General features: G+C 38.7%; 1 protein-coding gene across 4 annotated transcripts in view; it reads left to right on the forward strand.

Annotated features, from left to right (window-relative positions):
- The window catches only part of LOC138748603 (kinesin-like protein KIF21A), a 114,418-nt gene that overhangs the window by 13,324 nt on the left and 84,231 nt on the right, over positions 1-16,863 (forward strand). For all 4 annotated transcript variants that reach the window (XM_069909076.1, XM_069909073.1, XM_069909075.1 and 1 more), the window contains exons 2-4: positions 13,707-13,929; positions 15,788-15,970; positions 16,648-16,797. In XM_069909076.1, the coding sequence (XP_069765177.1) occupies positions 13,707-13,929; positions 15,788-15,970; positions 16,648-16,797 (556 nt within the window). The remainder of the gene's footprint in view (positions 1-13,706; positions 13,930-15,787; positions 15,971-16,647; positions 16,798-16,863) is intronic.

Raw genomic sequence — 16,863 nt, forward strand, 5'->3', positions numbered from 1 at the left:
TGATATATAATTCCCTGAAAGTGGCGTCAGTGGTGGATAGGGTTGTAAAGAGAGCTTTTGGCATGTTGGCCTTCATAAATCTAAAGTATTAAGTAGAGGAGTTGGGATGTTATAGATATTGGTGAGGCCAAATTTGGAGTATTGTTTGCAGTTTTGATCACCTAATTACAGGAAACATCAATAAAATTGAAAGAGTGGAGAGAAGATTTACCAGGATGATGTCGGGAGTTGAGGAGATGAGTTACAAGGCAAGGTAACATAGTTTAGGACTATATTCCCTGAAGCGTAGAAGATTGAGGGGAGATTTGATGGAGGTATACAAAATTATGATAGGTATAGATAGAATAAATGCAAGTAGGCTTTTTCCACTGAGGTGAGGAGAGATACAAACTAGAGGACATAGGTTTAGGGTGAAGGGGAGAAATTTAAGGGGAAAATTTGGGAGAATGTTTTTCACACAGGGTAGTGGGAGTGTGGAATGAACTGAAATGGTGAATGCAGTCTCAATTTTAACATTTAAGTAAAATTTAGACATGTGCATAGATGGGATAGATATGGAAAGATATGGACTGGGTGAAGGTCAGTGGGAATTGGCAGAATGATAGCCTGTCACAGACTAGAAGGGCTGAATGGCCTGTTTCTGTTCTGCAATAGTCAAAAATTCTATGCCTACAACTGGACAAATATGCCCTTTTCTAGATGCTGAACCTGAGCTTCAAAAATATAGAGGCTTCAGTGCGGATGCTGAAGTAATTTTCTCAAATTATTCCAAGGATGAGAGACTTGTGCAACATGAATAGACTGAAGAAGTTGATGCTTTTTGTTCCTTTGAATAGTGGAGGTTACAAGAGATCCATACCTCAAATCTGAGAGTTGAGTACTGCCAATTACACTCTTCTTAGCAGAAGGGTCAAGAACTTCGAACGTAGAACTAAAATAATGTCTTAAAATGACATGCCGTGTTTTTTTTGACATTTTGAGTCAGTGGTTGTTGCTGTGACAAGTTCAATATGGAAAGAGCTGGATAAGTATCTGAAAAGAAGGAACTTGCTGGATTGCCTTTGAGTGTAGCGATACAGACCTGAAGGGTGGAATAATCACTTTTCTTGTTGATTTGTAATTTGATGCAGAGTGTGAACTAAGTACAGAAGTTGCTTTCAATTGTTGCCTTTTTTGCTCTAAACATTTGATTATCCAAATTTTTTTTTTAAATGAAAATAATGTGCAGGAAATTTGAATTGGGTTGTGCAACATTTGTTTATTGCAAATGCAATTTAAATTATTTGACAATGAAGCCTGTGGTAGATCTAAGAAGTCTAACAGGAGCAAGTTTTTGATTAGCTGCGTATGTTTATGTTCACGTTTCCTTATTCAGATGAGGATCTGGTTTGCAGATTTTTATTTTTTAGTTGGAATTAATTTGGAACATGCTGTGTTAGGTACAGGATGTCAGCAGTTACTTGAAACAAAAATGTCAGCACTTGTTCATAGAGGAATAATGTATGCACTGTTCTGAACAGAAGCTGGAGTATGATGGGAAATCAAATAAGCCTCAACTGGAATAAGTGAAGTTTCCCTTGGCTGTTCTGAATTGGTTGAAATTATACTTATTATAACTTTGCCAGTAAATAGAAATGAGGGTATAACTGGCACTATCTTTTTATATATCTAATGAATATCCTGATAATGGGAATGTGAATTCCAAAGGGATATAGTTGGTGGGAATTTCTTGGAAATAACCCACATTCTAAAGCATCTGCTGTATCACCAAAATAACGAGAAAAAACTACGGTCATTATTTGGGATGCATCTAAAAGTACAGTGCTTAATGCAATGTATTACATGGAGAAGGAACTTGCTTAAAATGCATTTAATTTTTTTCCCCCTAAAACACAAAGATTGTTAATTATGCAAACCACACTTGAAAATGTATATTTTTTCATCCTCCAGAGTGAAAAATTTACAGAATTTCCTGTTGTCTCCTTTTTCCTCCTTTCATACCAGCTTTTTTAAAAAAAAAATTTGCAGATAATTTTTGTTTGTTTCTTGTTTCATAGGTTGACCTGCAGTACTGTTAGCATTACATCTATCTTTCAAATGTCTCCCAAGAGGCCAGGTGTCAAAGTTCTGACTAACTTGCATAGCTCACAATCAAATCATATTGCTGTCCAGCTCTGGAAATGCCAAGGCTATTTTTTAAACCATTTGGGTGACATTCAAACCATAAGTTACCATTGGCAGGCCAATCAATGGGTGAAACTTTTTGGAATACGTAGTTTTATAAAACTAGACTAGTCTATTTATTTAAATAGATTTTAATGGCAAAGATTACATGAATTGACTAGTTTGTTGAGATTAAGTTTGTGAATGTTTTTTTTAAATACTTTGTGTTTATTGAGGTTTCCGGTTGTTTAATGACTTTAACTTGCAAGTAAAACTAGGTTTTTCTCCTCTGAATATGTGGTTAGCTTTGCTGCACATAACTTCAAAGTGTTATGAGCCCAGAAGTCCCCAAAACCCAGCAGCAATAAATATTCACCAAGACAAATGGTTACTTAAATAAAAGTTGCTTTGAATGATCTTTAAACATGAAAATAGAATCAAACTTTAACTTATCACTATTGACTTACTTAGCCCCCTTCTATTTCTAAGCGCACATGTATGTAATGTGTCTGTGTAAGTTCAGAAAAGTTCTTTGGTTCACAGTCCAACCTCACTTCTCATTCCTCCAAGTTCACTGGGTGCAGGCAATTCTTATACTGTGCACAGAATTTAACATTTATAAAGTTCACCAGGCTTTGGTGCTTGAAAAGTAAATGGTTACCTCTCAGAAAGGTTCTTGTCGGTTTTCAGAGAGAGATTTGTTGTACCAAGACATCCACAACTGATGTACGTCCATCAGCCACTTCAGTGTCTTGCTGACGAAACCTGCCCCTTCAGGGTTATAACCTCTTTCTTTCAGGTCACCACAGAGTTCCTTTTTGTTTCACTTATTCCAAGTGAAACATTAGACAGCCAGTCCTCTCCTCTTGCATGAACTACAAGGGCTTTGACCAGGCCGTCTTCCAAATGTGGCTTTCCACAAACTTGCCAGCTTGTCCTGTTCCAGTCCCAGCTCCTGTTACTGGCTGTAACACTACAGAAGTGATCTCTGTCTCTCTCTCTCTCTCTCTCTCTCTCTCTCTCTCTCTCTCTCTCTCTCTCTCTCTGCTTGCAAAACCACATGACCCTCTTAGTTCTCTTCCAGACAGAAGGCAACTCCAACAAGATCTTTCATCAGTTGCCTTTTTGTAAACAACAATCTATTAATGAAGTCTCTTGGGCACTCTCCAAAGCTCTTGCAAAAGATGTGGAGCCTATATGTCTAGCATGAGCAGAACTCCAATATTTTAAATAAGATCTGTTTTAAAGTGTTTATATGTGACCTACTCTAACAAACCTTTCCCAATTTATCTCCCAAAAACATAGGTATATTCTCTGTCACAAGAGGAATAGGAAAGAATATGGTGGGAGTTGTCTTGGAGCGTTCTCTTAATTATTTGCTGATTCCACAAAGAGGCTTGATATTCTACCTTTCAAACTTGCAGGAAATAGTTCTGCCACTATCCCAAAGTTGCTCAAAGCAAGTTATCTTTTAGTTCAAATAATCTTGAACCTTGTGAACCCCAGATAGTTTGCTTTGTTGCATTCTTAATGGAAAATAATCTTAAAGTTCCTTTTATTGCTACATAATAATATATTAAAAATGTAACATCAGCAAGCAGAGGTGTCATGTATTTTTAAACATTTGAAGTCATTTAGACTATTAAACAGTTAACTTTTCCTTGTAATGTTCCTCCTGTTCTCTTTTGGTACTTGATTGTTGATTGATGGAGACAGTTTAAAACTAAGTTTCTAACAATTGCATGGCTAAATATTTAAATTTGTAGTTCATGCAAGGAGAAAAATCAGTGACGGACAGATCTTTTGGAGTTTCTGGAGTAGTTTATGGCTAGAATACTAGAGGGAGGTTCAAGGGCCTGATAGCTGTGCGGTGGGGGGGGGGGTGGGGGGGGGGTGGAGAAATGTTGTTCTTCAACATATCTTCTGTACCATCAGGCTTCTGTACCTTGTGCTTGAAGGTAACAGTGAGAAGAGATTTTGAGAAGGGTGATGGTCCTTAATGATGTGGCTTCCTCCTTGAGACAGTGTATCACATAAGGCACTTTCAGGCGGCCAATTGCCCTGCTTGTAAAGCCGCATATTTTGGCAATATGCAGCTGTCAGGAGGCCACATGAATGCGCAGGAGGCGCCTGCGAGGCGAACTTTATAACCTTCCTCCGAGAGTGATAATCGCCGCAGCACAATGGCCTCCCCAGCCATCTGAATGCAGCCGCTTGAAAGCTCCTCTCCCAGATGCCCCATCCCCTGGCGCAGGACGTCAGGGGAGGGGCAGCCGGCGTGGGCTGTCAGCGCGGGGACCTCCCGCCCACAGCCCGAAATCAGTCCCCACACTGACAGCCCGTGCCGGCTGCCCCACAGTGTGGGGACTGATTTTGGGAGTGGGGAGAGAGCGGGGCAGTGACATCAGTGTGGGGACATCCCACGCTGGCTGTCCCAGCTGACAGCCAGCCATCCCAAATCTGACAGCCCAAGGGACAGGAGCCAGAGTGCGCTCAGATGCGCATTTCGGTGCAGCTGTTCTTTCAGGTGGCCAGAACGACAAATCAAAGGGCTGCTTCCTCTTCAGGTGCATTCTTAGCAGAGAATGCACCTGAAGAAGCCTATAGATATTTACAATGGACAGGAGGATTGACCACTTTCTGCAGTTTTAAGTGTTTCTGGGCACTTCATTTTACAAATGAGGCTGCCATGCAACCTGACAGTATATTCATGTTGAATTGAATATTGTAGTTTAAATGACACTCTTTTCCTTCCGATTTTGCTCCTTTTTCCCTCCACCGGACTTTCCGACAATCTCCACTTTATTTAATTGAAAGTTTCTAAGCTTTCTCTACAGATGAACATTTCTGAAATTTCTTATTTTTCCTAATTCTGTTGAAAAGTAATTAAGATTAAGCATTAACTTTATTTTTTCACACATGCAACTTGACTCTTGCTGAACATTTAAAGGGGTTTCTGTTTTTATTTAAGAGCTTCAAGTTTTGAAAAGAAGATTGAAAAAATTATGGAAAGCACATTTTTTTTGCATGAGTTGCCTATGTGAATAAGAATTGTTAAGTCCTCTGAACTGAACAATTCTCATAATTGGAGCATTTTCCTCCTGCGGTTGTACAAGAAAATTGAATCTTTCACCTTTTGTTTAATGTGTTGACTTTCTTATCATTGCCATGAAAGCAGGGAATGTTTAAAAAGCTTCAAGATAGGAAATCTGATCGAGATAATATTGTGCAATTTTAACCTCAAGAAAAATGATCAGATTTGTTCTCTCATCCAAGAAATTATCAAATATGCGATCTTTGTTTTTGGACTCTGTAATGTCATCCATTTATAAACATTAGGATAAGTGAATTTAAATGCATTCTTGTGTTTAGATTTGAGCATATCTTAATCAGATTTGAATATCTGTTACACAAAGAGGATGACCTTGGATTAGTTATTTTACTGCATTTTCCATTTAAAATTCTGCTTCAGTACAAATTGAAACTTGACCTGAGCCTAAATTTGACAAATGTGTTTGGAGGATTCCCACAATCTGTGACCACATCCTTTATATAGTTCATCCATGAAATTATCCTCTTCATCTTGATTTCCTTCTTCTAATATGACATACTGGGAGATCATTTTGTTGAGCTCCTCGGCTCTGCTTGCTGCAATAGCCTGGATCTCCCTGTGGCCACCCATTTTAATTCTCCATCCCATTCTCTTGCTGACATGTCTGTTCGTGGTCTCATCATTGCCAGACTGTGACCACCTGCAGATTAGAGGAATAACATCTCATCTTCTGTCTAGGCATCCTCCAATTGGATGGCTTTAACATTGACCTCCATTTTCCAATTAAACCTTCCTCTTCCCCCCACTGTTGCCCTTCCCACCATCACCACCCCCCCCTCCCCCCACCACAGCGGCTGTCTTGCTAATGTGACAGGCCCAGAGGACCCCAAAACCCAGCAGCAATAGAAATTCACCAAGACAAATGATTACTTAAACAAAAGTTACTTTTATTTTTATTTACTCAAAAACAGCATCAAACTTTTACTTATTACTATTAACCTAACAAACCCCTTCTAATTCTAATCACACGTGTATGTAATGTGTATAAGTTCAGAAAAGTTATTTGATTCTCACTTCTCACTCTTTCCAGTTCACTGGTATCAGGCAATTTTTATACTGTGCACAGAATTTAACATTTATGAATCTTCACCAGACTTTGGTGCTTGAAAGGTAAACGGTTACCCCTCAGGAAAGTTCTTGTCAGTTTTCAAAGAGAGATTTGTTGCTTGTTGGACACATAGAAACTTATTCCTTTCGATCAGCCACTTCAGTGTCTTACGAAGAAACTTGCCCCATCAGGTTTTTCCATATGATAACCTCTTTCTTTTATACAGCCAGCCATCTCCTCTTGTATGGACCACAAGGGCTTTGAACAGGCTGAACTCAGAACTCACAACCTGTCTTCAAAATGAGGTTTTAAACAAAATTCCAAAAGCCACTGAAGAAAACCAGCTCTCTCTCTCTCTCTCTCTCTCTCTTTATGACACACAGAGAAAAAAAAACTTGTTTGACTCTCTCCTCTGCAAAAACACATGACCTTCCTAAAACAAGACACTCAACCAAAACAGCTTGCTGACTCCCAAAATCAATTCATGAGAGATCTTATCAGTTTCCTGAGATTGGCCCTTCCATTTGCACCTCCTTGTGAAAATCTCCAGAACAGGAGTCTATTGTCTTTACAGATTAAAAGGCACCAGCTTGCACATAACTTTTGCATTTTAAAATGAGAATCTATTTTGAAGTGTTTGTATCTGTTTGACCTAACTAAAACCCCACGATCTCTCTTCCAAAAACATATCTATACTTAATATAAAATATAACGTAATCTGTCTTGCTCCCAGAGACAAAATAGATTCTCGCCTCTTATCAGATCCATTTAACATATTTGATCTGCACTCCTCCGCCTGCCAGTCTATATTCTGATGCCTACAGATTCTTTACATGTCAGTAATATATCTTTGACTGCTATGGATGTTGCAAGACTGGCTGAGTTCCTCCAGCATCTCTGTAGTTTTACTTCAATCAGAGTATCTGCAGACTTTTATATTGCACTCCATGGGGTGAAATTGAATTGGCTTGGCTCATTTGCAATCTCCCAAAGCTGGGCTAAATGTGGAGGATTGATGAAGTTGATTCTTCACCTCCAAAGACAATCTCGTAGAGGTGCAAACAAGAACGCAGTGGTGACTTATTTGTTATTGACTGAAGGCAAAGCTCCACACGCAACTTTTCATCTTTTGAGCACTTTCGTTGCCATTATGTTTCCCTCGAATTTCCAGTCTACTCTTCCAATAATGCGGCAACTTGATGCCAAATCTATCTATTTCTCCTTCATCTTAATCGATCTATTGATGGTACTAGATACAGTTTATCATGTCAGTTACCCTTCGCCAGTTCTGTTTCAGTTTAGCAAAAGCTCTGCTACCTGGATGTTGGTATTCACATTTCTAGAATTTATCAGTACAGGTCGAGTACCCATTATCCAAAATGCATGGGACCAGACGTGTTTCTGATTTTGGATTTTTTTTGAAATTTGGAATGATGTGTTTAATAATGTGAATAATGTTTTGTATTTACCAAAACAAAAACGATCTCTGCTTACAAAAGAAGATAGAAGCAGGACCAACTACTAGAAAATCTGCTAGATGGCAAAAAAAACAGTGAGTAATGTCTGGCAGTGACGATGGTTGGTAACAAACTGGCTCCCACTTGTGGCTCACGTCGGCGCTCAAAAAGTTTTGGATTTTGGAGTATTTCGCAACTTTTGGATAAGGGGTACTCGACCTATATGGTGACAATATCCAATTTAATTTTTTTTCTTTTCTAATGATTTGAAAATAATAATTCATTCAATAAATGTGTATTTATGTAAAAGATCAAGCTGATTTTAAATGGTTTGCCTCAGTAAAGTGACATCTTATTTATTTTTTTTGTAGCATTTAAAAATTTTCAAGTTTCTTTTGGCCATATTAAGGTCATTGCAGTAAATTTCCACTCCTCAGATTTTGAGACTGTGAAATATAATTGCATTACTTCAAAGCCATTAAAAATAATACAGGTGATCTCTGCAACATATATTTGTTTTTAAGTTCTATTGAAGTGTGTTAGTCGGTTATAATGTGTCTGGATTTGATTTAATTAATTTTGTTGCAAAGTACAGGCATCTAAATTGTGTGAATTATGCAGTTTCTATTGATGACAGTTTGGGGTGACTCAGCAGGACCAAGGTTTTCATCAACCAGAAATTGGCAAGATGTAGAACTATAGTTGGAGTAGCCTGGATTTGCAATGAAGTATGGTTATGTCATACAATATAAATGACACTCTTGCTCACAATTGGATGAAGGGCTACTCATTTTTTTTTAAATAATGTGGTTTTAAAACAGATTTGATTGAGAACAAATGCTTATCCCTTCAAGGAGATGATGAAAAGAGAGTAGTTTAGAATTTGCAGACGTCTGAGGAGCATATTCGAACAAATGTCTATAGGTGAGGTGGTGTGATCACCTGAGCCAAACCAACCCTGCTATTCAAGTGTGATCAAGCCTTGGCAACATTACTCAACTGGGAAATGGTCGTAACTTTGAATTAAAATAGATTGGGTGCAAATTATTTTAATATTGGGCATACTAAATTGAATTGAAATGAAGACTGGTATCTGTGACAGTGGGGTTCTCAGAAGAATGGATATACTGTATACTCAACAGTTATGACTCTGTGGTGGCAAATGTTTCTGACTTGTTTTTAGCACTTATAAGCTGGGCATCACTTTTTTAGACATATAGCATGGTAACAGGCCATTTCTGCCCACGAGTTCATGCTCCCCAATTTACACCCCTGGTACATTTCAATCAGTGGGAAGAAACCAGACCCCCTGGGGAAGACCCACGCAGACACAGGGACAACATACAAATTCCTTACAGACAGCATGGGATTCGAACCCTTGTTCCGATTGCTGGCATTGTAAAGATATAGCACCCACAGCTACTGTTATGAGCCCAAAGGACTCTAAAACCCAGTGGCAATAGACATTCACCACGACAAATGGTTACTTAAACAAAAATTGCTTTTAATTATCTTTAAACAAGAAAACAGAATCTAACTTAACTCTATTTTTATTAACTTAACTAACCCAATTTAACCCCCTTCTAATTCTTAAGCACACGTGTGTTAAGTTTAGAAAAGTTCTTTGATTCTCATTCTTCCAAGTTTATTGGTTGCAGGCAATTCTTATACTGTGCACAGAATTTAACGTATAAAGTTCACCAGGCTTTGGTGCTTGAAAGGTAAGTGGTTACTGCTCAGGAAGGTTCTTGTAGGTTTTGTAGAGAGAGATGTGTGGTTCCAGGATTTCCATAACTGAGATACCACCATTAGTCACTCAAAGTCTTGCTGATGAAACTTGCCCCATCAGGGTTCTCCAGATAATAACCTCTTTCTTTCAGGTTACCACAGAGTTCCTTTCTGTTTCACTTATTCCAAGAGAAACACTGGACAGTTCATTTTCTCCCCTTGCATGACACACAAGAGTCGGCTGTCTTCCACTCTGGAGCTTCTGTTTCAGTTCCAACAGCTTCTCTTGGCTGACAATCTTCAGTCTCCCTCTTTCTCTGAAACCCACACACAGACTCTCAAACTGCCAGAAAGCCCGTGTGACTCTCTCTTTTGCAAAATAAACTCTTGACCTTCTCCAGCAAACAATAGTCTTCTGCTTCATCTGTTGTTTTTAGGTAAACAAGAACCCATTAGTGACCTTTCTGTGATCACCTCAAAACTCTGCCAAGAAGTATCAATAGACATCTTGTCTTCTGCTTGTTGCTTTAAAGACAATAGTCCATTTATTTCCACAGTTTCTGTAAAGTCTCTCATAATATGAATTCTCCAGTATTTTCAAATAAGACCTGTTTTAAAGTGTGTGTATGTAACCTACTCTATTTTTTTCCAATTTATCTCCCAAAAATATTCCTAAATATTCTGTCACACTACACCAACTATGCAGCCCTTTGAGGATGGAAATTCACTTCATCCCCAACCTCCTTTTGACTGTTTACTCACCACCACTCTCAACTAGATGTGCAGCACAGCAAATTATTTAACTGATCCATTAGTTGTGGGATGTTTCATCCCTGCTTTTGCAGTTTAACATGCATGCAGTGCAGTATTGCAGTTTTTGAGTCAGGCATATGCCAGCATATGCTTCTGCTTCTTGAACCACCTTTGATTATGTTACATTGAGAAATCTGTAGGTTCATGAGGTATTGCATTTGAAATAAGTGCCCAGTGAAAATTAAGAACTTAATTATATTTGGAGAAAATACTGCAATTTCAAATGACCAAAATGTGACAAATCCACTGAACTTGATCAGTGATATATTTGGAGTCTCGAAGACATGGCAATGCTCATGTAATTTTCCAAAATTTTCACAATTATGAAGCAAACAGTTAAAAAAGTAGGGAATACAATAATAATTTACTGAATAAGAAAAACGTAAAATATAAATTCAGTTGTCTGAAAAGTGCTGGATCCCATAAATCACTATGTGGTAGGCAAAGCCACATGATTAAATTCAACATCATTGGACAAATCAAGTTTCTTTGAAATGCAACTTGAAAGTGATTGGGAGAAACTGATTAATTAATATATATGATTAAAAAAAAGGATTATCTTTAGTTTTTCACATGTCTCTTAGGAATTCCCTAATACTACTATAGCCAATTAACTCCTTTTGCAGTATATGCTCTGTATTAGAAGAAAATGGCAGCTATTTTGCACACAGAGTGGTCCCATAAACAACAAAATATTTGATAAGGATATTTAAATACTTTTTTTTAATCCAGTGCACCAGGGTAAGCATGTTGACTTTGTAAAGTTAATTTTATTGTTCAGTCTACTTAATATCTGAAGATTTCCAGATCCAAATCTCAAGCATGTTGAGGCACAGCCCCTCGGGATGTCCTGTGTAGGATTGGATTTTTAGTACGATGCTATGAATTGATCCAAGGTTGATTTATTTAGAAACACTTTTTTAACCTTGGATGTATCCTCCTGCTATTTCTTGTGTTTGACGTTGCCCAGCAACCATTTTGCCTGAGAGAAAATCTGGAATGTAGTTTTCGGCAAGGCAACTTGACCACACCATATTTCATGAGTTATTTTGAGATTGTTTAACAACTCGCTGACTCTCATCTTTACTCTAGATTTAAAATCTATGAAAAGTATTTATTCAAAATCACAACAGTATTTTTGATTTTTGTGCTTTGCTTGAAGAACAGGTTTTGAAAATTTGCATGGAACTGTTGATTTAGAGGAAGTTGAAAAACAAAATCAGTAAATCATTGAGAAGTTGCATATAACAATTAAACAAATATGGCAGACAGCAGTGGAGAGAGTTAGAAGTTTCAGTATCCACAATTGCAGGACCTCTTCTGAGGCTAATACATTGAGGATTTGTCACATTTTGGCCATTTGAAATTGCAGTATTTTCTCCAAACATAATTTAGTTCTTCATTCTCACTGGGCACTTATTTCTGCCAATCAAACTCTAACCTCATGGCCCGACACATCTCTCAATGTATCGTAAATAAAGTTAGTTCAATGAACAGAAGCAAATGCAGGCAACCAGCATGACTCAGAGGCACTCAACCACCTCTACTTTCTGAAGAGTTTTGAGGAGATATCGCATGTTGTTGAATACTTTATCCAACTTCTATAGGTGTACTTCATCATGGCCTGGTTTGGTATATTGAGCCCAGGTTCACAGAAAGCTACAGAATGCAGCATATATAACCAAGTTCATGACAGCCACAGTCCTGCTGGCTTTGGAAGTCATCTGCATTAGGCACTGCCTCAAGAAGACTGCCAAATCACAAAAGGCCTCCAGGCAGTAGAAGCAGAAATCTGGACCGGTACCTCTAGGTTCAAGAGTGAAACATGAATGTTTGCAGACACTGTGATTATAGTAAAAACACACCAAAATGCTTGACCGGTTTCAGTGTCCAAAGGTGACAAAGATATATTATTGAAGATGGTCCCTGCGCCCTACAGGGCCGAGCCTCCGTCGCAAACTCCCACCCTGGCACCGAGTGTGCACGGGGCTCTCTCCCTCCACCCTCTGACTTCCCCAACAATCCCCTCCCTTCCTTGCACAGTTCCTACCTGCCACCTCCTTAACCTCCCCTCCCTGACAATAACCACTGCTTAGTGTTTACCATCCTGTCCGACCTTCCCCTCTCTGAGACTGAATACTCTGTCCTCACTGGAGGCCTCTGCTCACACCTCAACAAGTTCAGCGCACGCCATGATGCTGAACCCTTCTGTCGGTTCCGTCTCCATGCCTACTTCCATAACACGATTCTCTACTCCCCACTACGAATCCCTTCTCCTGTTTTAAACCTTCTTCCTCCTGGACATCTCTGTTCTAGTCTTCTGCTCACTCTGAATCTTTATATTTCCAACTGCTGCTTTGACATCAACCATATCAACTTCACTACTCACCTCACTCATTCCAATCTAACCCCCTCAGAGCACCTAGCCTTCTGTTCTTTCTGCACCAATCCGAACCTCACCATCAAACTTGCAGACAAGAATGGCACTGTTGTGGTCTGGCGCACACACCTCACATGACCTCATCACTTTAATAAGTTCCAGATTCCTGAACTTGATGAGTATCTTTTCTGGCAGGAAAAACATCAATCTATAAGGTTCTTTGCCCTTATGGTTAAAGACATACCTTTCTGAATGCGCCCTGGTTGGCTCAGAGGTGCCGATTCCAACCCTTCCTGAGGAAGGATAATCGGCGGAGTGCTGCGCTCCGCCGCCTGAAATGAATTTATCACGAACCTTGTTTCAAGAGGTTCATTTAATTAGTGAGGACTCTTACCATCCCACACACAGCATCTTCCAGCTACTCCTATTGGGAAAGATATATAGAAGAATCAGAGCCAGAATTACGAGACTGAGGAACAGCTTTTTTCCCCAATGGGCAGTAAGACTGCTGTATGACTAATGAACTGCTAAAGCAACTTCTGAGACACCTCTATTTATTTTAAGTACTGTACTTGTTTGCATGTGTTAGCAATATTTTGCACTATAAGCTGTAGAACTGTTTTGTTGGGTTGTACTGGTACAATTGGGTGATAAATGAACTTGATGTATTAACTGCCATGTTCTGTTGTGCCTTCTGGTCAAAATTAGTATTTTGTCAATGTATCTCTACTAAGAGCATCTCTGCAATTCCTCCCTTTCTCTTGTGCAGCCTTTGCAGTTATGGAATGAAAAATGCTTCTCTTCATTCTCTGATAATTGTGACTATAAATATCCCAAGTATCCTGCAATGCTGTTGGAGAGATTGAAAAAGTAAAGACATAGAAACCTTAATGCAATCAAATAGAGTTTCAGAAGCAATTCCTTGAACACCAATTGCAAAATAATTGAGGTTTTAGTGTCCCTAAAAATGAATGTTGTGTTAACTCTTCTTTTCTTTTCCTGCAGAATTCGACCACAATTGGCGAAAGAGAAAATAGAAGGATGCCATATTTGTACTTCAGTTATACCTGGAGAGCCCCAGGTTGTCCTTGGAAAGGATAAAGCATTTACATTTGATTTTGTATTTGATATGGACACACAGCAAGAAGAGATCTATCTGAAGTGTGTAGAAAAGCTTATTGATGGCTGCTTGGAAGGTTACAACGCCACTGTTCTGGCCTATGGGCAAGTGAGTGCTATATTTATATCAAGTATTTTTTAAGAACACCATTTTCTACGATCCTACTGAAACAAGCAGCAAGAACAATGTAGATATTTTGCAAGAGCACAAATGCCTGATAGTTTTGTTTTTGAAAATTTGGAAAAATTGGCTGTGTTGCATTCTTCCTGTAGACATGCACATTTGGTATCTGCATCTTACTGGATTCATTCAGGTAAATTTTTGAGAATCTGAACCTTGGTTCGAAAAATAAGTTTTTGATTTGGGGAGAGTTTATAAACATGTCAGTAAAACCAATTTGAATTAAAATTGGAATTCTTTGAAGAAGTGAGAAGTGGGCTGCAATAAGGGAGATGCAGTGAATGTTGTGTATTTGGATTTTCAGAAGGCATTTGACAAGGTGCTGCACATGAGACTACTTGTCAAAATAAGAGCCCATGGTATAACAGGAAACATACGAGCGTGAGTGGAGCATTGGCCGATTGGTAAGAAGAAGAAAGTTGGAATACAAGGATCCTATTCTGATTTGCTAGTGGTGTTCCACTTATTAATGATTTGGATTATGAAATGAATATCTTTGTGAACAAGTTTGCAGATGATACAACAGTAGGTGGAGGAGTAGGAGGTGTCAAGAGGCTGCAGAAGGACTTGGGCAGATTAGGAGAATGGGCAGAGAAAAGTGGCAAATGAAATGCAATTTTGGAAAGTGTGAGGTTATGCACTTTGGTATATGGTAGAAAAAGTAAACAAGTGGACTTTCTTGAAATGGGGAGAAAATTGAAAATAGCTAGATGCCAAGGGACCTTGTGCAAGAGAGCCTGAAGTTAAAATTGCATGTGGAGTAGATGGTGAAGAAGGCAAATGCAATGGTGGCTTTCATTTCAAGAAAGAATAGAATGTAAGAGCAGGGCTATGATGTTGAAACTTTATCAGGCACTATTGAGACCTCACAGAGCATAGTGAGTAGTTTTGGGTTCCTTGTTTTAAGAAAAGGTGTGCGGACATTGGAGAGGGATAAAAGGAGGTTCACAAGGATGATTCCAGGAAAAAAGGGTTATATGAGGAGTGTTTGACAGCCCTTGGTTTGTATTAATTGTAATTTAGGAGAATGAGTGATGGGGTGGGTGGGGGGGGAAAATCTCATTGAAACATTTTGAATATTGAAAGGCACAGAGAGAGTTGATGTAAAAAGATTGTTTCTCATGTTGGGAGAGTCTAGGACTTCAGGACTGAAGGGTGTCCACTTAAATTTAAATTTAGACATACAGCACAGTAACAGGCCATTTCAGCCCATGAGCCAGTACTGCCTAATTACACCCAATTAACCTACACCTCCAATATGTTTCAAACAGTGGGAGGAAACTGGAGCCCCCAGAGGAAACCCACGCAGACACAGGGAGATGTACAAACTCCTTACAGACAGCATAGGACACAAACCCCTGTCCTGATCGCTGGCGCCGTAACAGTGTTGCGCTAACCACTACGCCAACCATGCCTTAGAACAGATGTGTTGGAATTTCTTCAACCAGAGGGTGATAAATCTGTAGAACTTTGTTGCCACAGGTGGTTGAGGAAGCAAGGTCATTGGTTGTGTTTAAGGCAGAGATTGATTGGTTCTTGATTAGCTAGGGCATTGTCGGTTATGGGGAGAAGACCGGGCAGTGGGGCTGAGTGGGAAAATGGATTAGCCCGTGATGAAATAGTGGGGCAGACTCTGGGCTGAATAGCTTAATTCTGCTCCAAGGGCTCGTGGTTATGTGAGCAGTTTTAAAAAAAAAAAATTGTGTAATTTTACATACTTGGTGTATTGCAACATTTAATAATTAATATAACAATAATAATGAAGAAAAATCACAATCTCTTGCAGACAGGGTCTGGGAAGACTTACACCATGGGGACTGGATTTGATGTTAACATCACCGATGCTGAACATGGTATCATTCCACGTGCAGTCCAACACCTTTACTGTGGTATTGAGGAGAAAAGACGTACTGCTATTGAACAAGGGCTGCCACCACCAGAGTTTAAAGTCAATGCTCAGTTTCTTGAGGTATGTATGTTAGTCATTGATAGGATTTGCTGTACCTCTTTGAAGGCTTATTTTTAATGTATAATGAAAGTTTGTAAATTAGGGAATTGTTTGAGAGTTCATCATTGAGCAATTAGCAAGTGTTCTAAATTTTGATTCATTCTTTTCTACTTTTTAAGCATTCAAATTGTACAGAAAATAATTAGACTTTCCAGATGAAGACCAATGATCTTGGATTGTCATTAGGCTTGAGGTTGTATTTGAGAAAATGAAAATAGAAGGGAAAGTGAATGAGCAATGATTAGGGATGTTATGTCTTTGGACAAGACAATCTGAGAAACATGAGTTCAGGCACAGTATTTCAAAATTAGGGAAGAAGAAGCAACAGAAGCCAAGACCCTGTCAACAAAAATAGTGATGGAAGTTTGTAACAGAATTGGATGCTAAAGTCAAAAATAAATCTGCAAAGGACATTGAGCTGTTTTTAAAATGGGTTCACTTCATCTTGAATTATAGTCAAGTAAAGCTTTTTTTAAAATCATTTGTGCACCTCATCTCATATATTTTGCATTTCAAATACATCTTTTGTTTGTGTATTTATGTGTCATGATTCTCATACTAGTATCTAAAATGATAATGTGATTCATAACTTTTTTATTTAATAACAAATTTCAAGTTGTGTTTTTTAATTTTTCAAGCTTTATAATGAAGAAATTCTTGATCTATTTGATTCAATTCGCGACCTTGAGGCAAGACACAAGAAGTCGAACATTAAAATCCATGAAGATGCAAATGGAGGCATTTACACTGTTGGAGTGACAACACGTGTGATAAGCTCAGAAGCAGAGGTAAATTTATGTTAAAATTCAGAATGTCGGCAGATTTTTGCATTTATTTGTTGATGGAAAATATTG

The sequence above is a fragment of the Narcine bancroftii genome, chromosome 13 (genome assembly GCF_036971445.1).
Source record: "Narcine bancroftii isolate sNarBan1 chromosome 13, sNarBan1.hap1, whole genome shotgun sequence".
In the NCBI taxonomy this organism is placed as follows: Eukaryota; Metazoa; Chordata; class Chondrichthyes; order Torpediniformes; family Narcinidae; genus Narcine; species Narcine bancroftii.